Here is a 22,987-nt window from a genome sequence, read left to right as displayed (position 1 = left end):
GTATGTACTACATGATAAAGAGAGATAATTCTATATCCACTCTCTTTTATCGGCATCACCATCGCTTGTTTAAAACATCAAGAAGGGGGATTAAGGTAAATGAACCATCTTTCACCATCTACTCAGGTCAAATTATTGACCTAAATTCATCAACCAGCAGAAAATCCTCTTCAATTGATTTTTCAGACTTTCCAATGGAGGATGAAAAGGTGACATGTAATCTAGGTTATTGTCTCCTCTACTTAGTTAAGCGAAGCATGTTCGGAAGACATGTATTAGCAGGATAATCAAACAAATACATGTTGACCATGACTGCCATATATGGCTGAAGTGCGATGAAATAATTCTGTTTGCTATCTTTCACTCATCTGGCAAGAAGGTTTACTTTGTGCCTTGTATATACGTAAGAATCACGAATCAGTTGCAACTCTTGCATGAAAACTAAGACTTAAAATGTAAACCAATAGAAAATGATAATCAAAGATCCAAGACATGGCATCAATTAACTAGCAAGGATATTTTAAAACCAGTCAGATAATTTCACCTTTAGATAGAAAAGAATGACTTTAGCATGACTGACAAAACCAACATAATTTGAAAGTGTACAAGGCCATATTAGAGCTTGGTGCAGGCACTAATGACAGACTGATGCAAGGTCTGCCATACCGTACTGAAAGAAAACCGGTACGAAACACTCCTTCAAGTCAATGCTTGGCACAAAGGTGTACCGTACTGTACTGATAAGATACGGTATCTGATACTAAGATTGCAGACCATGGACTAACCAACAATATGACAAACTGATGGCCAACAGAATGAATAAAAGAGTTCATTTTTCTAATTTAATAGCAATGTTTACAGAAATAATTTATGATTTTATAATATTCATTTTAAAATGTCGTAATAGTTAATACTGGATGATAAGCATCAACCATTCCATTAACTTAAATCTATGATACTAGGAACTACCACATGTTACTGGTTTCACATCACAGAATTATAGGGAATTCATATCTATCTCAGCTTCACTGACGCAAAAATAGGTTTAGTGGTTCAATATTTTAGGGTAACTCTGGTAACAGAACCTTAAAGATGTTTCAGGTTAATTATGTTTGATTGTAAATAAGTCACTAATTGCTTCTTTCAAGACAAACATAATGCAAAATGAGGAAATTGTTTGACAACTGAAATTTGGTAAAGAAAACAGAAGACCACTAGCGACGTAACACGCTATCATAATAAGTTGCATCTAAACCACATTCCTTGGTTCGTCACACAGAATCAATCCATGAGGCTCGTTCAAGAGGAAAAAGAAATAATCATCTTAAGCTGGAGCAATTCCAGCATCTTTAACTGATTCACGCCAGGCATACTCCCTTGCTCCATCCTTGTCAACAATCTTGATCACAAAGTTTGGTGGGGCAACAACCAGTCTAGATCGGATTTCCATTATGCACTTATCCACCAAATCAATTGCTTCTTCCAATGACATCCCGCTGTGATAGTGCCGATCCATCATTGATAAGCTGAAGTAGGATCCGTAACCAAATGCACCCTTTTCAATTTTGTGCAGAGTTGCAATGTAGTCAATGTAGTAGAGCGATGGACCAATATCCTTGTCGTAACCAGCCAGTAGAATATTCACAAGATATGGGTTCTGGGAAACCAAAAATCCAAAGGGTAAATCAAATTAGCATGCTCATATAATAGCTTAAAATTCAAAAATTAAATAAGTATCCCAATTCATTGCCCTAGCTTGATTGTGATTACAGGAGAAAATATTTGGTCAAAATGCTGGGATTAGACAGAGTATCTTTTTCTTTTTATGTTGGCCAATTTATGCATATGGGACCTTTCTTTTCGAATAACACTATACCAGACCGCATTAATGGTCAAAGGCTGTGACCCCCTTGGAAGTCTTAGGTTACTTCCTGGGTTCCTGATTGGGTACTGCGAGAACTTGAGATGGCTGGACAATTAGGTCTTCATCTGTCATATATCAAAATATAAATACCATAAAAGAGTGCATGTCTATTATCTAATGCAGGTTTGAGCACGCACTGCCATCAACTTTTGCCCTTTTTCTATCAAATGGGTGTATTGGATTCATCTTGATGTTCACTAATAATATGATAGGAATAACTGATACTGACGCCATAATTGACACCAGCAGCAATCAATATATTATCATGAAGTTTCAAGTTGAGATTGATATTATAATACTGAAATCAGACCAACCAACAACAAAAAAAAGAGGATGTTTCTCATACAGAGTGCAAATATTGGTACTGATACCGTTGTCTTAGAATGATGAATTGTTGATGCTAATCTAAGTATGAGAACTAGTGCATAATATAATGCTACTGGTAATGCTTTATCAAAACTAAAGCTAACAAATAATGGCAGTGAAGATAGTACAATTACTAATTTCACATGCTACCCTTGTATCAAGCAACTACGCTACTGATACTATACATATACTGAACCAAGTAGTGCTAACAAAAATACTAACACCAAGAAAAATGCTTTTGGAGAAAGGCTTTGGTAGGAAGTATAAACTCAAACTGATAATGAGAAGAAAAGTTCTTGAAGGGTTGCATGGTGTCACGAAGACGTAGGAGTTCTGAAATCACTGGCATAGGACAAAAGGTGAGGTGCCATCATGAGTGAGATTGATGCTCAAAAATAGATGCAAGGTAGTTTAGAACTGCATAACTATCATAAATAGTTTTCTTCCATAAATTTCATTAATTAAAAAATGATCCCCCTATTGGCAATCCTGCTTTCACATGAGGAGAAGAGAAAAGTAGAGGGTCTCAAACCAATAGGTCCAGTCAAACTGGAATTGGGTTCTCCCTATTCTAAAGATGGTCTTTTTGAACCAACCTGGAGGATCCATTCTGAACTCTTCTTCCCCTGTTTATTTGTCCTTTCCATCTCCCCTTCCCAATCCTCCTCTTCCTCAGCCTCTCTTCAGCACCATTGGCATGACCTCCTCGACCCCACCCACTTTGTCATATCCTCTTTGCATCTCCAATGCCTCCCCTTCAATATTTTCTTTACCTACCCCCACCTAGAACCAACTTTCTTCATCCTCTTCTTCCATATCAGCATCTCCTCAGCTTATTCCTGGGCAAAGTGCTCAAGAGGAAGAAAAAGAAAAGCAGCACCGCGACATGATTGAGATGTGTGGTCGCATCAACTTTGAGTCTAGACTCCTAACCTCTTTGTCAAGGACTTCATCTTTGAAGTTAACCCCAATCGGATATTATTAAATCTGAATTCACTAATGTGAGGCACTTGCATAGACAAGGAATGGAGCTTTGAATTCAGAAAGACTGCTTTTCTAGTCATCATCTCCCAACATAGTCACAAACTTAGGCTGTATGAATTTTTTATAGGTTTGTTCTTTGTCCATGTTTGGGGTGTGCTTGGAGCTTCATAGATCCTGTGTTTAGCTCCCTTTATCTTTCTAGTAGCTGAAATCTAGACTTTGTATGACTTGTTTTTGGCTCCTTTTAGTTTTTGAGGCCGCCTTTAAGGCTTCGTTCCACTCCTCTTCTTTCGCTCTCATCTCTGCCTTTCATCCACATCGATACCCCCGATCTATCTCTTTTCGAGGAAAACAGACAATAATGAAGAGAAGATGAGAAGAACAAATCAAGGAAGTAAGGATTTTAAGAGAAGGTCCTTTGCTGGTTTAGAATCCCATTTAGATTGGACCAAACCTATCCATTTTAGAAACTAATTTTCTTCCCAATCAGAAAGCTGGACAAGTGTCCCTTCATGTGAGGAGGAAGCAGTTATTGCAATTGCAATATATTGCAACCTAAACCACTTCCTTGCTTAGAAAGAGATTTTGAGAAAAAAAAATACAGTTATTTTATAGAATTATGGATTCTAAAAATCAAGTATTGACAAGCCTAGTCGTTTGCCTCTGCTTCTTGCGGGGCAAGAATTTATCGAGTTAGATCAGCAGAATAAGAAATTTCAAGTCTTTTGTTGATCAGGCAACACCCAAATTTGAATTGAGGATAAAGGATTTGCATCATAGACAAACAATTGAAACTACATTCTTTATTGAGCATTGCAATAGTACTGGAGTGAATCTAATTGGTGTAATACTATTTGAAAACAAGTTCAAGCAACTTATACATTAACAACATACTGAACCATAGGCACACAAATTACATTCATAGATGCAGATATGTGCATATACAATAAATGTTAGAGACATAAGGTGTAGTAGTGATAGGGGAAGAGGCAGTCTCTAGTATGGATGCGAAGGAGTTCATGGTATAAGAGGAGCAGAAAGGAGAGAAAGGTGATAAGAGTACATTGCTCCCAAACATACAGGTTTGAGCATTTCCATAAGCAAGTGTACAAGAATGTTAATACTAAAAGAAACCAATCAAAAAAATTAGATGCCGCATATATTTCATAAGGAAGACCTAAATAAAATAATTTTGGCCCGAAACTGTCAAAGCATTTGGAGAACATAAGAACACTCACAAGTTTTTCTCTTTTAAAATAACATGCAGCTCAGCCATTAGATCTCTGATCTAATGGTTTTAAGGTTTATTCACTAGTTACATTATCATCTTCAAGACAGGACCAATGGCAGGGGGTGGAATGGGATGGAAGAAAGGTAAGAAAGCTGTAGCCGCAATACCTCCAACTCTCATGTTTCCCATTATCTTTTTCTCGGATACAAGAATAGCCTCTACAGTAGTAGTCGCAATCCCCCTCTATGTGTATGGCCTCTCATATTCGATAACCAGCAACAATCACACTCGGTAGCATCCCTTAAAAGAGTTCACTGTTACCAGCTTGGCTCTCTCAAAGATGAGAATAGTAGGGATCCCTTTTTTAATTCTCCCCACTCTGCTTATCTCCCTCTCCCCAAAGCTTACTACATCCAGAACCCACTCAATCTATTTTCCTCCATTCAATTCTCCTTCTCTGAAACCCCAAGGCATTGGAATCTCATGACGAAACCATTCTGAACAAAGCTAACAATTGAGCCTAAGCAAGAAAAACACGAGTCAGCTAATTATTAAAAGAGCCTAGCTAGAGCCTCACCTTCTTTACTCAACTCAAGCTCATGCCAAGCGTGAGCTAAACATATTTATTTTGGATGTAAGCTCAAACTAGCTTCAGATTTCTTGTATTTTGCTTGTCTACACCCTTACATGTATCACTACATCTGAAAATTCACTACAGCACAATTAAAATCCTACCCCCCCCCAAAAAAAAAAACAAAAAAAAGAACCAAAGAGCTTGGCCATCACAAGTGCAGAATTATTTTCACGTATATCAAAACTCTCTAAAACTAAGGAGCCTAGACTCCCACCCAAATCATCTATTCAACAACTGAATAGCACCACATCAGGATCAAAAAGGAATACCTAAGAAATTTAGGGGGTGGGTAGTGAGGCGGTACGAAATCTCCAATCTATAGGTCACTGCAAAATCTTATCACTTGTAACTAACTCTAGACCTAATAATTATATCAAAATGATTAACCTTTGTTATATCTCACATCATCGTGCCATAGAATAAAAAACGGTCAAAGTTTTTCTCTTAGCCATAAAAATGTTGTGATGAACTTAAAAAATACTTCCCAATCGAATTGTTAAGCAGCAACACATGAACCATGGTTTTTTCTATGCCTAATCCTTTAATCAAAACATTCAGATCTTATAGCAGGCCTGGAGACAAGGAAAATAGAGTTTATTGGCAATTCAAGATTTACAATTAACAAATATTGTGAAAACATATAAAACAATGTGAATAATCTGCAAGGCCATTCAAGATACTGATGTTTCAGCTCCAGAAATTAAATTGGGTGGACTGTTAGTGTTTACCCTTATTTTGCTGACAGAAACATTGAAAATGGAATTATGAACTTAAAGTTTAAGAGACTAGAGAACTACCACTACAAGGATGAGTATAAGTGGGAGGACAAATGCTTCATTCAACTCCAAGATAAAAAGGCACTCAGAAATTGATTCTAATTCAATCTGAATAACTGTTATATAAGTTCATGAGGAATCTTATATTAAATTTAGAAACATAGGAAAAGGTGTAGATAAATAGAAATGTACACATGCACCAACATATGCCCAGACCAAAAAATATGTAAATCAAAGGGGACAAAAAGAGGTAGACCATTCAGTTGAGGAATATGCATCACCACTATATGGAGCATAGTCACAAGGAAATAAGAACATGTACGAGCTAAGAAACATTTAACGAATCAAAAGCAAAAATCTCCACTTTATGGCCCAAAAACTGGGAGAAAAAAAAAATTTAAGAGTCTATATAACAATTTGTTCATTGCAAATTCTTTTTGACTATTGTCCATCAACAGGAGAACTAGAAAAGCATTCATTCCAATTTCATAGTTCTGCTTCATCCCATTAAGAGGGCACCACAGTTTTATCTTTAATACTTTTTAGCCAGATAACGTAGAATTAGTTTTTAAAAACCAATTATGTATCTCAGTCCTAAATGCACATTACAGCAATCAAAAGCAAAAATCTCCACTTTATGGCCCAAAAACTGGGAGAAAAAAAAACTTTAAGAGTCTATATAACAATTTGTTCATTGCAAATTCTTTTTGACTATTGTCCATCAACAGGAGAACTAGAAAAGCATTCATTCCAATTTCATAGTTCTGCTTCATCCCATTAAGAGGGCACCACAGTTTTATCTTTAATACTTTTTAGCCAGATAGCGTAGAATTAGTTTTTAAAAACCAATTATGTATCTCAGTCCTAAATGCACATTACAGCAAAAAAGAGAAGGAAAAAAACATTTGATCATCTAACATTATCGACATCTTCTTTTCAATCATAAAAGACATGAAATTAAGCATACTAATGTTCAATAATCATTGGGCTTTAACCGTTTTAATCTCAAATAAGCCACAAAATTGCTTCCCCAAATATTCATTTTTCAACAATTTGACTGCATACTAGTGAACTAAGCTAAAAATCACAACTTTCTTAGCTCTTCCTCCACAACGATAGCAATTTTAATTAATACCGGTACTAAGTACCAAAACCAGACCCTATTATTTAAGATCGACCACATATAACTGATTCCCCTAACAAGAAAGAACCAAACCCCAACTTTTCGACAGATTACAAACAAAGAAACCCTAGAAAAAAAGGGTGGATTCGGAGAGATATCCGCCTACCTTCCGGAGGGCGATGGCGAGCTCGCCGCGGGTGAAGTTGGCGGCGGCAGCGGTTGTGAGAGGGATGCCGTTCCGGAATTGGTACAGGTGCACGTTCTTCTGGATGTATTCCGTGAACTGCACCCTGCCATCCACCATCAGAGCCATCAATTGAGGAATAAGCGAACAAGATCAAGACTCAAGGGAGGTGCTCATTTAAGAAAGAAAGGAAGAAGGTAGGAACGAACCGATCGCCGCCCTCGCCGGAGGCTCCGAGGAGCTTATGGGAGTCGAGGATCATGACCTTGTCCTCATTGGACTTGTGGACCAGGATCGAGTGGACGGCGGATGAGTCCGCCGCGATCAAGGCGAAGCCGTCGCCAACAAGCCCGAACACGCACTCCATCTCCCTCGCCGGAGGATTTCTCTCGAGACCAAACGAAGAACAGAAGGAAAAAAGAGCGAAGAAGAAAACAGCGAGCCGAACGTTGGGCAGAAGAGATTCGTAGAGAAGAAATAGGGACCTTTGGACTTGTAGAACAAGCAAAAGGGCAAGGAGGGATCCGGTGGTCTAGCGGATCAACTTAACGAGACTTGTTATAACTTACTCCAAATCATCATGCATACATTCATACATACATTATATATATATATATATATATATAGTTTAAAATATAATTAATAGGAAGTTATAAAAATATATATATGTTAATTTTTAAACCAAAACCAAATGTTGCATATTGCTATTATTGATCCCAAAATGGAAATTACTTTCCAGCCTTGTAAGCTAATGCGTTTAATACGATTTATGTGGACCATCACTAATAGAAGAAAAATAATCTTTGTATAATATATGAGTTGAAAGTCATGCAACATGATTAGGTGGGTACTGAATGAACTAGCACTTTATCATTCCATCGCTGGTATCGAGGTTGGAGCTACCTGAAAGGGTGTCTCCTACGCCAGACGGATGCTGGAGGCGAACTGCATGATCCTTGAAAGGGATTCCGATACGGTGATCAAGGGAATCCAAAGTCCCAAAGAGTGCTACTAGGGAGATGCGACTGCTCCTCGACATTCGTCGATTCTTAGCGAATGCGTTGCCTTTTGGGCTACCCATGTCCTTAAAGAGGCCAACAACGTTGCAAATTGGGCGGCATCCTATGCGGCTGGTCACTCCAAAGATTTTATCTGGAAGAACCACACCTTTGTTTTATCTCTATTATATTTTGTTTTACTGTCTGACTCTTTAAGTTGTACTTACATCTATTATGTGTGAGTTGCTGATGTACCAAAAAAAAAAAAAAAAAAAAGCACTTTAGGTTCTTTTACACCAGCAGCCCTTGTGTCATTTGTCTCTGGTCTAAATATATAATAAGTTATCATGTTCATTTAAGCTGGTTGATATTAACTGTGATAGTCACCTGATTATCCATTTGTCATTCTATACTAGATTGAGAGTTGCCTGCAAGTCTTTTGCTGTGTACTTGTGAATCTAAACAATGCAAACAAGAAAAATTTATAAGCAGACATGCTTTTTTTTTGCCATAGCAAACCAAGATTTATTTATCATTTTCGCTTACGAGACGGTGATTCTCGTCGCGAGAAGAGACGGCGACGGATGAGTGGACTCCAGCTTATCTCGTGACTGTTAGATAGAACAAGAATCATTAATTCACTCAAATGTTAAGAACCATGCAACTTGGCTTGTTTTGCAAACAATCATATTTGTAAGAAAAGAATGAGAGAAAGAGAGAGATATATATTATATACGTTAAAGACAGCTCTTAAGACTGGCTTGCCAGAGCTCAGCTATAAATGACGGGGTTTTGTCCACCTGCACCGACGAACGCCTGCATGGGCACAAAAATTGGTCGTTAAGAACTTAGAAGATGACTTGGAGAGATGTGAGCGATAGTTGTATGTGGGTGACCTCAAACATGCCAGGAGTGGCTCCAGGCTGGAGGAGGCTGACTATAATGAGCTTCTCGTTACTATCTTTGTTTTTTTTTTTCCGCTCTAGAATAAAAGCATCATACATGACATGTATAGATACAGCCAAAAAAATCAAAAAGCAATACATCATGGAGAGCACTTAGCAACTCCATTTCTTCCACCTCTAGATGGTCCTCTGAATGATTGGCGACAAAAGATGCAATCCAATTTATAGTACTCCAGCGTGCACGAGCACTGCAAGCATGAATATAGAGTGAGCCAGCAGAGCGAGCAGAAGCAGAGATGGTGCGAGCATAGGCGCGAAGAAAAATATTGAGAAGAGAGGAGAGAGCGAGGTCAGGAAAGAAATGGCCAGTCGAGCAAAGGCCCTGAGGAGGAATTCCAGCAATGTCAGCAACAATGCCAGGGCCAAAATCCGAATTTTAGGAACCTTCATTAATTTGTCCTTCGGGGTGGTGCGTGAATGGATAGGGGACGTTCCCTCTCCCGTGGTGGTCGTCGTCTTCTTGATTTGATGGATTATAAGCGTTATATAACTCTAATCATAACTATATTACAATAAGCTTCACACACCCAAGCGGGGATAGCTCAGTTGGGAGAGCGTCAGACTGAAGATCTGAAGGTCGCGTGTTCGATCCACGCTCACCGCAATGTTTTTGAAATTTATTCAACCAGTTTAATTTTTATTTTTGAATGTCAATAAAATTTGGAAAATAAAAATTTCAAATTGACCCTTTTTAGAAATTGTTCTAATATTTTATATTATCTTTCAAAATAAGAAAAGTATTAATTAAAACTTCCGGAAATCAAGAGTATTTTGAAATTAATTCAACATTTTTAATATTTTGCTTTATAGATAAGAGGATTTGGAAATGGTAAAATTTACTATTGCTAGCAAGTTTAGTTGTCGTTAACTTATCACTCAATAAATTATTTGAAAAAAATATCATTTTATAAGTTAATAATTGATTCAACCACAAAAACCTAATAAACTCGAAATGGTGAACTACAATTAGTTGGGAGAGAATAAATACTAAATTCTAGTTCATAAGTTAGGTAGGTTGTGGCTCAAATGTGAAAGTTGAGATTGGAAGATGTTTCTCATTTTTTGAGTTATATGAGGGATATATTGTACAAAAGACTAAATTATTCTATGATTTCAGGCAAATATGTGAAATAGAAGTTCATGTAGAGCATTTCCTTCCCTTGTTATTCCTCGAATGTTTCATGTATTGTTTAGGAATTGTAACCACAAACTAATCGAAATTCCTAAGTGAATAATACTTTGCAACTTTACAGAACCCTAAACCATGGATCATAAGAAATCCATGTATAAATCAAAAGATAGGATTATGCTCTTGTGGCAAACTAGTTTATGAATAGGAATAGTAATACAGTGATGCAATTCAACCAATTACAAATTCTTGCAGGGGAACTAGATTAGTACCTAATTGGTTCACATATCGCATCATTAGAATATTTGTAGTCAATTGTGCTGAAGCAACAGCATGACAAGCAACATAAACATACGAACTCATATTTTTTGTTGTTTCTTTTGATCTCTCTTATATAATTAATATATTAGCAACATTTTTCTTGAACAAGGATAAATCTTCGTAGGTTAACTTGCATAAGGTTCCACTCTCATTTTTTGAGTTATATGAGGGATATATTGTACAAAAGACTAAATTATTCTATGATTTCAGGCAAATATGTGAAATAGAAGTTCATGTAGAGCATTTCCTTCCCTTGTTATTCCTCGAATGTTTCATGTATTGTTTAGGAATTGTAACCACAAACTAATCGAAATTCCTAAGTGAATAATACTTTGCAACTTTACAGAACCCTAAACCATGGATCATAAGAAATCCATGTATAAATCAAAAGATAGGATTATGCTCTTGTGGCAAACTAGTTTATGAATAGGAATAGTAATACAGTGATGCAATTCAACCAATTACAAATTCTTGCAGGGGAACTAGATTAGTACCTAATTGGTTCACATATCGCATCATTAGAATATTTGTAGTCAATTGTGCTGAAGCAACAGCATGACAAGCAACATAAACATACGAACTCATATTTTTTGTTGTTTCTTTTGATCTCTCTTATATAATTAATATATTAGCAACATTTTTCTTGAACAAGGATAAATCTTCGTAGGTTAACTTGCATAAGGTTCCACTCTCATTTTTTGAGTTATATGAGGGATATATTGTACAAAAGACTAAATTATTCTATGATTTCAGGCAAATATGTGAAATAGAAGTTCATGTAGAGCATTTCCTTCCCTTGTTATTCCTCGAATGTTTCATGTATTGTTTAGGAATTGTAACCACAAACTAATCGAAATTCCTAAGTGAATAATACTTTGCAACTTTACAGAACCCTAAACCATGGATCATAAGAAATCCATGTATAAATCAAAAGATAGGATTATGCTCTTGTGGCAAACTAGTTTATGAATAGGAATAGTAATACAGTGATGCAATTCAACCAATTACAAATTCTTGCAGGGGAACTAGATTAGTACCTAATTGGTTCACATATCGCATCATTAGAATATTTGTAGTCAATTGTGCTGAAGCAACAGCATGACAAGCAACATAAACATACGAACTCATATTTTTTGTTGTTTCTTTTGATCTCTCTTATATAATTAATATATTAGCAACATTTTTCTTGAACAAGGATAAATCTTCGTAGGTTAACTTGCATAAGGTTCCACTCTCATTTTTTGAGTTATATGAGGGATATATTGTACAAAAGACTAAATTATTCTATGATTTCAGGCAAATATGTGAAATAGAAGTTCATGTAGAGCATTTCCTTCCCTTGTTATTCCTCGAATGTTTCATGTATTGTTTAGGAATTGTAACCACAAACTAATCGAAATTCCTAAGTGAATAATACTTTGCAACTTTACAGAACCCTAAACCATGGATCATAAGAAATCCATGTATAAATCAAAAGATAGGATTATGCTCTTGTGGCAAACTAGTTTATGAATAGGAATAGTAATACAGTGATGCAATTCAACCAATTACAAATTCTTGCAGGGGAACTAGATTAGTACCTAATTGGTTCACATATCGCATCATTAGAATATTTGTAGTCAATTGTGCTGAAGCAACAGCATGACAAGCAACATAAACATACGAACTCATATTTTTTGTTGTTTCTTTTGATCTCTCTTATATAATTAATATATTAGCAACATTTTTCTTGAACAAGGATAAATCTTCGTAGGTTAACTTGCATAAGGTTCCACTCTCTAATCACATCATAGGAGAGTCTCCATGACGATGTAACACAACTTTGACCAAGATTTTTGCCTTCGCTGATAATTGGTTCTTTGATGCTGCCAAGAACTATACGTTTACAGAAAAGACTTGAATTTGTGATGGGAGGCTACTTGCTTTAGAAAGAGTATTAGAGATGCTCTCTAACATGCTTGAAACCATGAGGTTTGAAAATACATTAAAAGAATTGTTGTGGTTGAAATTTGGCCTAAGGGTGACCACGCCGGAGGAAGCTGAGAAGACGCCGGTCGGGACGGAGAAAGGGAGCCACCTCTTGCGCTCCTGTACCTGCACAAAGCCTTGGCCGGTGATTCCGGCGAAGGCCGTCCGATGGCTAAGTTAGCCGAGTTTTTGGAGAGGTTTCTGAATGTTTTGAATTGCTTCTAATGGCTTACCGAAGGCCTTTTTCTACATCCTTTTTATAGAGAAAGGGTCTCGGCCGTTACTTGAAGTCTCGGACCGTACTGTGATCAGCTAGCCATTAGCTGAAGGTGGCGTGAATCACGGAGATCAATCCCGCGGGCCGAGAATTTGAGAGATATCTTTCCAGATTTGTTCTGAGGATCTGCCACGTCATTCCAAACGGAAGCAGTTGAGGTGGGCTCTTCAGTGCATTGTGTGCACACTCCTTCTCGAGGCATTACCTGATGGTATGCGAGGGCCAATCATCAATGCCTCCCCCCTCCAAGGCGGCCATCATGATGACCGGCCTTTAATACCGCGATCCAAAAAGATCTGCTGTGGGAGCTTCTCTGCCACGTGGCATAATCTGACCGCTCGGCTGCCCGAGCAGGCCGATTAGAGCCGTTGAGGTAGACTATATAAGGCCTTGGGGGGGAACCGTTCCTTTTGTGCTGAGGATCCACAGAATTTTTGACGGAATCAAAGTTGACAGGGCTGAGGTTGGCTTGGCCTTTTGCGGGGTCCGAGGTTGGCCTGGCCTCTGTCCAAGGTCGGCTCGACCTTCGACGGGGTCCGAGGTCGACTCAACTCTTAGCAGGGCTGAGGCTGGGCATGCTTGGCAGGAATTGGGTGGTTCCATGCTGGAGTAGGACGATCTATTTTGCCTTCCATCAAGAATAGTATTTTTTTTTAATATGTGCTATTTCAACATCTCTTCCCTCTTTTTATGAGGGCACGAGGGTTGGAAATACATGGGGAAATAGAATTTTTATTATTTTGATGAAGAAAATGGTCTTTTTAGCACTACCCAACCTATTAGATGCTGTCACATGATTAATACCAAGCACACAGACATAGGAATGTACATTCTTGCACATCTCCATATGATTTTACCAAGCGGTGAGTCACTTGACTTCTTTATTCTATGGGAATCTTCTAATCTAGTTACTGCCTGAGTCTATCCGTATTCATGTTTACAGAAGAAATCCAAACCTTAAAAAAGTATTAAGTGAAAATTTTCTATACACCAACACGTACCACCACATCTTGCTGGGGATCGGCGCACATGAATCGAAAAAAAAAAAAGTGCAGTAAACTGGATGCAGACGCAAATGATTAATTACACAGAAACTCGGAGATTAAACCTAAAGGATTAGAATGATCGTGACTCCATAAAGCTTCTAGTTGTAACTCTACGGTGCTTCTTTTGCGCCGAAGAATTACCTACCATCATAGGTAACTGCTACATCATTTTATTTGGAGACGGACAACTTTCGTTTATTCCAAAAATATCTTCGAAGGCTTTTCAAATCGTATTATTCTTGAAAGCGATTCTACTATGGTGGTTGAGTAGATCTGGAGACAGAGACGCACGGTTGAGAATCGGTCGTTGATCTATGAGAATCGTAGATTGATGGAGAAGTGTAACTCGCATCAAACTTCACACATATACGGAGAGGCCAACATGACTACCAACTGAGTGGCTTACTATATAGCCCACCACTTCAGTGGTTCGTCTAAGTGGATAGTGGGTCTGTGCCATGATCTTTACGTAGTCTTCTGTGTTGGTCGTATTCATATTCATAGTGCGTGAGCTGTTGTTGTACCAAAAAATAAAATAATCTACGGTGCATCACAGGAAAAAAAAAAAAAACTGTCTTTGAGATAGATGGCATGGCAGCTATCCACAACGGTACTACACTCTGCCGTGCAGAAATCTCAATGTAGAGATCCGGTTTGTAGGATTTTTAGTACCAACTTTGCTTCTTAAAACTCGGGCCGGCGACCAACCCTTCCATTAAAAAACAAAGAAGAAGAAAAAGTTTGTCTCCTAACATGGACGACTGAACTGTACCTAAAAAAGAAATGAAACCTGATTTTTATTTTATTTATTTTTTTGGGCTAATAATTCTTCACTCAAACAACATGAGAGGTTTGCCTATTATTGTATACAAGGATACAAAATACTTCTTCCATGTTAAAAGACCTGCTCGGTGATAAGAGTAGAACTGTTAAAAATGTTTATATCATATTTTTAACCAATCAAAACTTTAGATACTATTATGCAATTAAGAATAAAAAATAGTTTCATAAAAAGTAAAATAAATTGGAATAGATCTAGATATTGGTTGGTTAGATAGTAGAAATAAATGAATAATGATTCTCAAGAGAAATTAGATCCCTCTATTGGCTCGAATAAAGCTGTCTGATGACCAAGTAAAGTCCCAGATGGAGCCAAGTATATGAACGCTTCAGGGAGACAACTTTGAACGCTGAAACCAATAAGAGCATCGAAATCCACAGTTGGATTCAGAAATGCAGAATTTTGTATAGACTTGGAACCATGCATGGTCTTCTAAATTTTTATCTAAGAACTCCGGATTACAGCTTTGAATCCCATGGAAGTCTGCTATGATATGAACTTAAAACATGTTTTGTTACATGTGAATCCAATCCTACAAGACTTGGATCTAATTTCTTACATATACATCAATTATATTGAAGGGAGTTGGTCACAGTTCTCAGCATTAACGAGACTGGATTTTCCTTTGAGAAGAAGAGCACTTCGATAGTTCTTGAAAGTGCTTCGATCCTGCTGTCTAAGAACGTTGCACGCTTCTGAATTCTAAAGACTTGGTTCATTAGGTAAGGGCAAATACAACGAGGCTAATTTAGATCATAAATTTGAACCAATGGCCTAAGGACACATGGAGCTTTCAGCCATCAAGAGGGGAGTCAAAAAAGCGTTTTATTCTAATAAACAAAAAAAATATATTTTTGCCATCCCTCTGACCATTTTTTTAGTCGTTAAAATTCGAACCCAAGAGTGCCCACAAGGTCTGTCATTTGCCTGCTTTTTATGCTCTCTACAATTGGAAAGGAGTAGAAAACAAAGTAACCTTCAAAGACCATCAATGGTACAAGCTTTTTCAGCTAAAACAATAAGCCATGCCCTCTGAACAACAAATCATAGCTAAAACAATAGGAAAGAAGCAATAGAAAACAAAGTAACCTCCAAAGACCATCAATGGTACAAACTTTTTCAGCTAAAACAATAAGCCATGCCCTCTGAAACAACAAATAATAGCTACATTCTTTTATCACCAAGCAATGAGTATGAATGCAGAGGTCATCCTCACTTTCCAACTTATACAACATAGAAGAACTATACACAATTATTTGCCCAAAATCATTCTCCTACTTCTCGAGCTACAAAAAATTCCCTACAACTTGCTCAGAAGAATCATGCCCTGTATCATGACTTGGCTTATATGGCAAACAACACCTTTCCACATTGCGTTCTTTCATCTTGTCATGGCTTCATTTTATTAATAGGCGATAAGGAACTTGAATTTAGGCACCTTCCTGATCAAATCGCAAACAACTCTTAAAGAGTTCTTCCATCTTGTCATGGCTCCATTTTATTAATTGGCAATAGGGAACTTGAAATTAGGCATCATCTTCCTGGATCAAATTGCTGATCTCCATTATCAACTGACTGCTTGGGCAGAACACTAAAATGAGTCTTAAGAATGCCAAACAAGCTGGTGGAGTGACATAGCAGCTGATTTATTGTGGAATAAGTTTTTCATTTGATGTGTTTGCTTTATGGACTTGGTTAGTGACAAAATTTGAACAGCCATTTCCTGTTAAAACCAAGAAGAGAAGCAGTCAGTACTAATGGTTAATCTGCTAATACAAGCAACAATGGTAAAAGCAAACCAAAACAAAAGAGAAAGGGAATTACTTTTGCGGTGGTATTTCTGGGAATGTTTCTTCTTTGGTCTCTGCTGGCAAGCCACAGAAGAAATAAGTCTCACAAAGCTGAATGATTAATTTGTTTTTTTCAACATTTTCCCATGATAGGATTCCAGTTTTCTCTTCTTATAAAAGCAAAGTAATGACAAACTGATAGAGATAAATCATCTAACCCAATGCACGACAAAATGCAAAGATCCTAAGATAACCAAATTTAGTGTTGCATAAGGTTATATATATAAGAAGAATCGGTAAAGGTTAGTTATACTAAAAGATGACTACCTGCTTGCTTAACTGGATTATTGCCCTCCGAAATTCAGAAAGAGATTAAAGCTTGTTTCTTTGGATTCAAGAGATGCAGAATAACCTACATTATCATAGAGCACATTTCAGTACTTCAATAAAGCGGAAAAATATATGCAAGAGGATTCTACAGTTGTTACTCCAAAAATATTAAAAAAAAAAATTATAGTAGCCGCCAATAACTCTTCATAGGTTTAGTAATATCTTTTTGATGGGTACATGCAATTGAAAGAATATGTGGGCATCTTTCATCATCACTTACCTTATGAAAAAACACTGGTGCTCTGTTTCCTTTCAGGTCTCTGCACATAGCAAAAACAACTATATATTTTCTTCCATCAAAAAAGAATCACTTTAACATAGGTCCTCTACAGTTGGCCCCATCAATAGAAGTTGAGATCAGTGTATCCATGTGGGTATGGCAAAAGTTCTTCAACTTCTATTCTAGAGCTAGAACAACCCAAGTTCTTTCTGCTTCGGCTATGACTGATTATTTCAACCTCTGCTGAAAAAATGCTGTACACTGGTCTATGGTCGGAGAATCTGGACTCACCACGAACATAAGCCAATTGATTGAGGCCTCTTCCATACCATAAAATGCGGTCACACCTTCACAATACAAATAGCGCAATTAGCTTTGCAAACTCAAATTAAACAATAGGATATGAAAAATTTTACATCCTGCAAGATGCCGTGCTTTGAGCTTTTACCATGCTGGTGTCCGCCGCTTCTCTTTAGAATGCATGTCATCCCCCGCATATCGATCTGAGTTAGTTGAATATTTATATGTTGGAGGGAAATATATTCTTCCTTCTTTCCAGCCCTCAAAAACACGACCACATCCTTGCTCTATCCGAAGCTGTTAAAGACATAAGAGATTTGGTTCCATGCTTCACAATAATTAAGAAAAGAAGAACAGAAGAATCATGGCTTTCTCTAAGTTCCAAGAGAACCTCCCTCTTTCCTCCTCTAATATAGAGAAAGTAAAGAAAATAATAGGTATTCTTGGGACACTGAAAGCCATCATGCATAGAAGATTTTCAAGACACCGAAAGCCAGACTAAGAAGCCCTGCTAATATATATAATAGTTGTCCAGCACTTAGCAATTGGGAAAACTACCTGATCTCTTTGCAGCAATGCTCCCCAGTTTCGCATTTCAACTAGAGCCTTTGCTGAGCGATATGAAAGAGCGACGCGGTAATTCAAGTCCCCAAGCCATATTATCCGACTGAAATAAATAAGAAAAGTGCAAGCTTAAAATAAATTTAAATTATTTCTCTCGGTCAGTCAAATCTAAAAAGTGGGCTTACTCATGCTCAAGAATTGTTTCAGGTGACTTTTCATCAGCAACACCATGCACCCATGGAAATCTAGTTTTCCTCAGAATCTCCATGACATCAGAGTTCCTTCGTAGCTCATCTCCCTCCTTCTGCCCTGATGTCAAGTGACTGCAGATGAAGCAGAAGCTTGTTTGGTGCAAAGACATGCTAATGGAAATTGATCCCTGAACGAAGGACAATATCCTCCACTTTACTCATGATGTTCAAAAATCACCAAAATGGATAAAGCACTGATAGAGCATCAATTTCTTGCAAAAAGGTCTTAGTTAATGTTGAAAGTGAAGTAATATTAAATAGTAACTTGTTTAAGCATTGTGGGGGGGGGGGGAGTTAATCTGAATCCGTGACATTTACCTTGTTACCGAGATAACCCATTAAACCTCTGCCAACACAAGATACCTTCAAGTTCTTTACATCATCTCTAATTTCACTCCTCACCCATACTGTGAGAAATATCCCAACCATCTGCTTACTTGCCACCGAGCAGTACCTGGCATTGTCCCAAGTTCAAATTTAAGACTATTTCAGCAATGGCAGAGGCTTGAGCATAGAGAACAAAGTGTAAAGTTAAATCATGATTGAAAAAGGAAGGAAAAGCTTCACATAGAGTTAGAAAAACATTAGACCAAAATTGTCAAAAAAATTATGAAAATTTAACAAGTCTTGCAAAGGGCTACCTAGATTTTCCTGATGGTCTCTCCCTCTCTTCCACTGATGAATCACCATAGCCATATGACATTGGTGAAAAAATGACAGTACTAGGTGACTCCATGCCAAAATTCTCATCATCAGATGACCCACACCATCTAAAATTGGGATCAAAATCACTTGGTCTGCTCCCAAAGCTGACACGTTCGCAGACACTGAATCGACGATCCAGCCTTGACTGTGGGACCATGATATCTCCATCAATTCTTAAACTGCGGCTCAGGGACTGGAACGACCGTCGATGAAGCAGCGATGAACTCTTTTGCCTCATTGCCGAACCCTCAAAGTCGGCATCAAGCTCAGCAATTGGATTGGGAACAGGGGAGGGCGTGTGGTAGCTTACACTACCACCAGTGCCAGGAAGATTGTTCAGTGTCTTTCTAATGAGAGCCATCCATTTTCTTGCTGGGCCATTGTCTTCGGAACCTAGAACATTCCCAGCATTCAAAGGAACAATCTCCTGAAACCTAAGAAGCGGCAAGGATTTAATTAATGAGATTTATGTTAACCATCAAGAAGTTGCATGCTTCACATTTAGTGTAGAGATATACCCCAAAACATAAATATCAGCAGGAGGATAAGCATGGAGCCAGTCCTCAAGTTTCAAGGAATTTGAGGGGGATTTTCCTCCTACATTCCATGTTGCGACAAACATTCTACACACCAAGTGGAGAAGAAGATTAAAGGTTCGTATCACACATTGGAAGACACATTGTAATTAGCAAGTGAGGAAGCTAAATAAGGTTGATGGGGAGATAATCCGAATTACTTGTATTCCTGAGTATCTGTAACTTGAGCTGATTCCAGATCATTCCTTCCTCGCCAAACTCGATCCGTGCTCCGTTTGGACAATCTCTCTGAGGATCCATGGGAAATTAGCAGGCAACGAGAGACAGTATTTAAGGTGCAGCCGATTCGAGGAATCAAAGGAATTTGAAGAAGAAGAACAAAAGAAAGAAACGCAAGCAGCAGCTTAGATGTGGTCCAAAGATATTAGGCAGGGAGGAGCCTGGCACTCTAACCTGTTCGGCTTTTCTTGACTGTGGATGCCTCTCTCTCTGAGAAGCTGGTCCTCCATTTTTCATCACCTCCTGTAAAGAACAAGCAATTAAAAAAAAGAGGAGATGAAGATTAAAAAGGCTGTCGCTTGAGTCCTTGAGTACTGTTGTCTTCATCAGAGATATGAACTTATACATTGAAATTATTTTTTTTAAAAAAAAGGAATAAGGATTGCAGAATTTATCAAGGGATGCTGAAGGAAAATCTCAGATATTTTGTGAAAATTAAATATATCTATTTACAACAATATGGATCCAAGGGAAAGAAGAGATCTTTAGGAACAAAAAGAAATAGAAGTATAGAACCGAGCCTCAAATCCAAGAGCTGGAGACTTCTACACTTAAAATCCCAGAAAAAGGAAATCACAACTAGTAACAGAGAACTGAGGCCAAATCCAGAAGAGAAGCAATGGACTTACCTCTGCCAACAACATCATCTGCATTAAAGTCCTGAGCTTTGCCCTTGATGCTGAACCACTTTCTGACTGTCTTGGACCATGATAGCTTCTCCCACAAAATTAGGGGAAGAAACTTAAATCAGCAATCCTAAAGACAAAATATATTAACTACATCAAAATGAAGGAAAAAATTTTTTCTTTTGAGGGGAAAAAACCTTGCTTTTCTTCGAATTTTCATCTCTCATGTTTCAGAACTCCTTCATACAGCTTCGAAGAAATGGTGCCCCCTCCCGTCCTCCACCTCCTTCAAAAGACTTTACCTCTGTTGCCGATGAAATGAAGTGGAAACAGAAAAAAATTGGATCTTTACCCTAATACTGCTAACAAACAGAAGAAAACCAAGGGGGGAGTGGCCCAGCTCTTTCCTCTAACACACCATTCCCCAATTTTTTTCCACCGAAACAGATCAGAAAGCAGAGCTTCCAAGCAGAAAACGATGGATGGTTTGTTTTTCTTCCCCCACCAGTCGAAATAGTTTCTAGGCTTTGTATAAGACTCACAAAGAACTCAACCATATACTGTAAAAGGAAAAAAGGAGGCCTTTTGCTCCTTCCTCACTGGGATTTCGAGATAAAACTCAAGTATCGGAACCAAAAAGATTAAAAAAAACTTGGAGTGGAGTAGTATAGGCTTGAAAACAAATGCAGTGGAGTTTAAAAATAGGATTTTGGAGACAAACAAAGCAATGCAGACACTGAACAACAGAGAACAAGAGAAGATGGGGGAGGGAAGGAAGGACACACGCTCTCTCCTTCGAAACCTCGTTCTCAGAATTACCGCAAAGTATCCAATCTGAAGAGAATAAAGCGCAAGGATTGAGCCCTCCTCTCTCCTTTATCCCACTCCCCTCCCCCCTCTCTCTTTCTCTCTCTCTCTCTCACTCTCTGTCTCTCCTTTTTTTCTCTCTCTCTTCTTCCTACTCTCCCCCCCTCTCGAGGCCTTTTGCCCCAAATCCAAGGCCAACCCAGAACAGGGCAAGGCAATAAAAAAATATTTTTGAAATTTTAGTCATGGTTAAAAAAAAAAAAGTTAAAACAGAGCTGCCCGGCAGCCGCCCGGGCCAGGTCACACTCCTCAGTATCTGCCTCCCACCTCTTGCCCGCGGTCAGTTTGCTGCCCCCTGCTCCATTTCGCCTTCCTCCCATGGGGACAGGGGAAGAAAAAGCAGGCAGTGGGGTAAAAAAAAAGTTAAAGATGAGAGCGTATTTGAGAGGGAGATGCGGATACAAATCCCCTCTTCTTTTTCTTTTTTAATAGTAAGTGTGGTGGTACGTATTTTTGTACGAATATGTGTGTTTTTTTAATGGTTCATTTTCTCAAATAGTTTTTTGCAAGAGCATAGGTAGGTATGTTTTGGTAGGTCTTTATTAGTGTGGGGTTTGTGAGGTGGTCTAGGGCAAGGGGAATGTTTAGAGAACCTTCCTTTTGGCATTGGGAACTGGGAGCTTTCCAGGGTTTTGAGGGTATTAGCCTTTGAGTAACCCTGCAACCCTATGGCTGTTGATGTGATCAGATGGTCCTAGAATGTTGGGCTGCATGGGGTTGGCCTTAGCTGAATCAATGGGCTACATCTTGTGTCTCTTATAGGGCTTTGATAGCTTATGAATGTTTGGTGGTGTTTTGAGACAACACAGCTTTTAGCATTGTTTGGATCCAGGATTTTGCCTAAGCTTATGGCTTTTGAGGAAGCAACATGGTTTGCTCATGTTCTTCAAAGCCAAAATCCAAATGCATGCACTGCAACTGGTTTGAGATCTTGTTTGCAACCTTTGAGCCATAAGCTTTTACCCTACGCTCTCCGTGGTACAGCCTCATCCGATCAACTTCCAAGCTTTTACGAAATAGATCTCATCGCAGTTCTCCGGACCAGAGCCCTCGCTTGACCAACCCCGATAGACCGCATCCAATGTCGGAGACCGTGTCGGTCCCCGTGGCACGGTCTTAGATCGCGCAAATCTAAGTCGCTGCAATCGAGTGAGAGCAATAATCTATCTCACGAGAGAATAAAATATATCGGGTTGACGGCGAAACACTTCAGGGGGAGGCTCATGGAGCCCATGCTTCCATTACCGAACGGGGGAGCCCCCATCGACAGGCTCGCTATTCTAGTGAAGGCTCCACTTAGATGCGGGCCCCAGATATGCGAATCTAAGGTGATCGAGAATTGTCCCAAGGTGCGATCGCTCGATGACTTGGCTCCAAATTAAGTGGACAAAACCATGGTGACCGTCTTTCAAGTCCGAGTCTTCCAATGCTTCCATGGATGGATATCGAGCTCAATTGATTTCCCATCAACAAATCCTGTTAAGACTGCAATACACCATGACCAAATTTGCAAGAGTGGGGCTTTTTGGAATGTATTGTTAGCCATTGACCTTGTGTTTTGGTGAGTCTCTGGAATCATTTGAGCCGATTGTAGAAAAAACTTTGCAAGGGCACACAAAGTTGTAGAGAGTGCTGGGCCCAACACCACTATGTTTGAAGATGACCCTCCTACCAACACCTTTTTTTTTGCCA

The 22,987-nt window shown here is 38.5% G+C and overlaps 2 protein-coding genes and 1 non-coding gene across 5 annotated transcripts; 1 reads left to right on the top strand and 2 right to left on the bottom strand.

Moving 5' to 3' along the window:
- Positions 1-1,076: 1,076 nt before the first annotated feature.
- LOC103704498 (proteasome subunit beta type-2-B-like) lies at positions 1,077-7,706 on the bottom strand. Its single transcript, XM_008787815.5, has 3 exons — positions 7,432-7,706; positions 7,205-7,328; positions 1,077-1,657 (listed from the first exon to the last, which is right to left on the bottom strand). The coding sequence occupies exons 1-3, from the start codon at positions 7,587-7,589 to the stop codon at positions 1,325-1,327; spliced, it is 615 nt and encodes a 204-aa protein (XP_008786037.2). The 5' UTR covers positions 7,590-7,706; the 3' UTR covers positions 1,077-1,324.
- Positions 7,707-9,716: 2,010 nt separating this feature from the next.
- TRNAF-GAA (transfer RNA phenylalanine (anticodon GAA)) lies at positions 9,717-9,789 on the top strand. The gene has a single exon. It is a non-coding gene; the product is annotated as a tRNA-Phe (tRNA).
- A 6,042-nt stretch (positions 9,790-15,831) lies between these two features.
- Positions 15,832-21,419, bottom strand: LOC103704499 (type IV inositol polyphosphate 5-phosphatase 7). Of its 3 annotated transcripts, XM_039115783.3 has the most exons (15): positions 20,626-21,419; positions 20,432-20,516; positions 19,977-20,045; positions 19,724-19,811; positions 19,506-19,610; positions 18,924-19,421; positions 18,601-18,736; positions 18,217-18,410; positions 18,026-18,134; positions 17,616-17,764; positions 17,459-17,514; positions 17,168-17,207; positions 16,885-16,969; positions 16,592-16,631; positions 15,832-16,490 (listed from the first exon to the last, which is right to left on the bottom strand). In XM_039115783.3, the coding sequence occupies exons 1-12, from the start codon at positions 20,653-20,655 to the stop codon at positions 17,200-17,202; spliced, it is 1,527 nt and encodes a 508-aa protein (XP_038971711.1). In that variant the 5' UTR covers positions 20,656-21,419; the 3' UTR covers positions 15,832-16,490; positions 16,592-16,631; positions 16,885-16,969; positions 17,168-17,199. The 3 variants fall into 3 exon arrangements, with proteins under 3 accessions (XP_038971711.1, XP_038971710.1, XP_038971709.1); XM_039115782.3 differs by having other exon boundaries at positions 16,592-16,634; positions 17,168-17,514; positions 20,626-21,416; XM_039115781.3 differs by having other exon boundaries at positions 17,168-17,514; positions 20,626-21,416.
- Between the last annotated feature and the right edge of the window lie 1,568 nt (positions 21,420-22,987).

The sequence above is a fragment of the Phoenix dactylifera genome, chromosome 9, assembly GCF_051530095.1.
Source record: "Phoenix dactylifera cultivar Ajwa chromosome 9, Ajwa_hap1_PhDact_Kaust_v1.1, whole genome shotgun sequence".
In the NCBI taxonomy this organism is placed as follows: Eukaryota; Viridiplantae; Streptophyta; class Magnoliopsida; order Arecales; family Arecaceae; genus Phoenix; species Phoenix dactylifera.
The sequence above is the reverse complement of the archived record's forward strand: the minus strand, read 5'-3'. Positions and strand labels throughout refer to the sequence as shown.

Bases quoted from the DNA above. Each gene is read 5' to 3' on its own strand.
- LOC103704498 (XM_008787815.5), bottom strand. From the start codon at position 7,589: ATGGAGTGCGTGTTCGGGCTTGTTGGCGACGGCTTCGCCTTGATCGCG. The intron at 7,329-7,431 runs GTTCGTTCCTAC...GGTGGATGGCAG, and splicing joins TCCGGCGAGGGCGGCGATCG to GGTGCAGTTCACGGAATACA. The intron at 1,658-7,204 runs GTAGGCGGATAT...TTGGTTTCCCAG, and splicing joins TCGCCATCGCCCTCCGGAAG to AACCCATATCTTGTGAATAT.
- LOC103704499 (XM_039115782.3), bottom strand. From the start codon at position 20,655: ATGAGAGATGAAAATTCGAAGAAAAGCAAG. The intron at 19,812-19,976 runs GTTAGAGTGCCA...ATGGATCCTCAG, and splicing joins AGTCAAGAAAAGCCGAACAG to AGAGATTGTCCAAACGGAGC. The intron at 18,411-18,600 runs GTAAATGTCACG...TCCTTCGTTCAG, and splicing joins TGGGTTATCTCGGTAACAAG to GGATCAATTTCCATTAGCAT.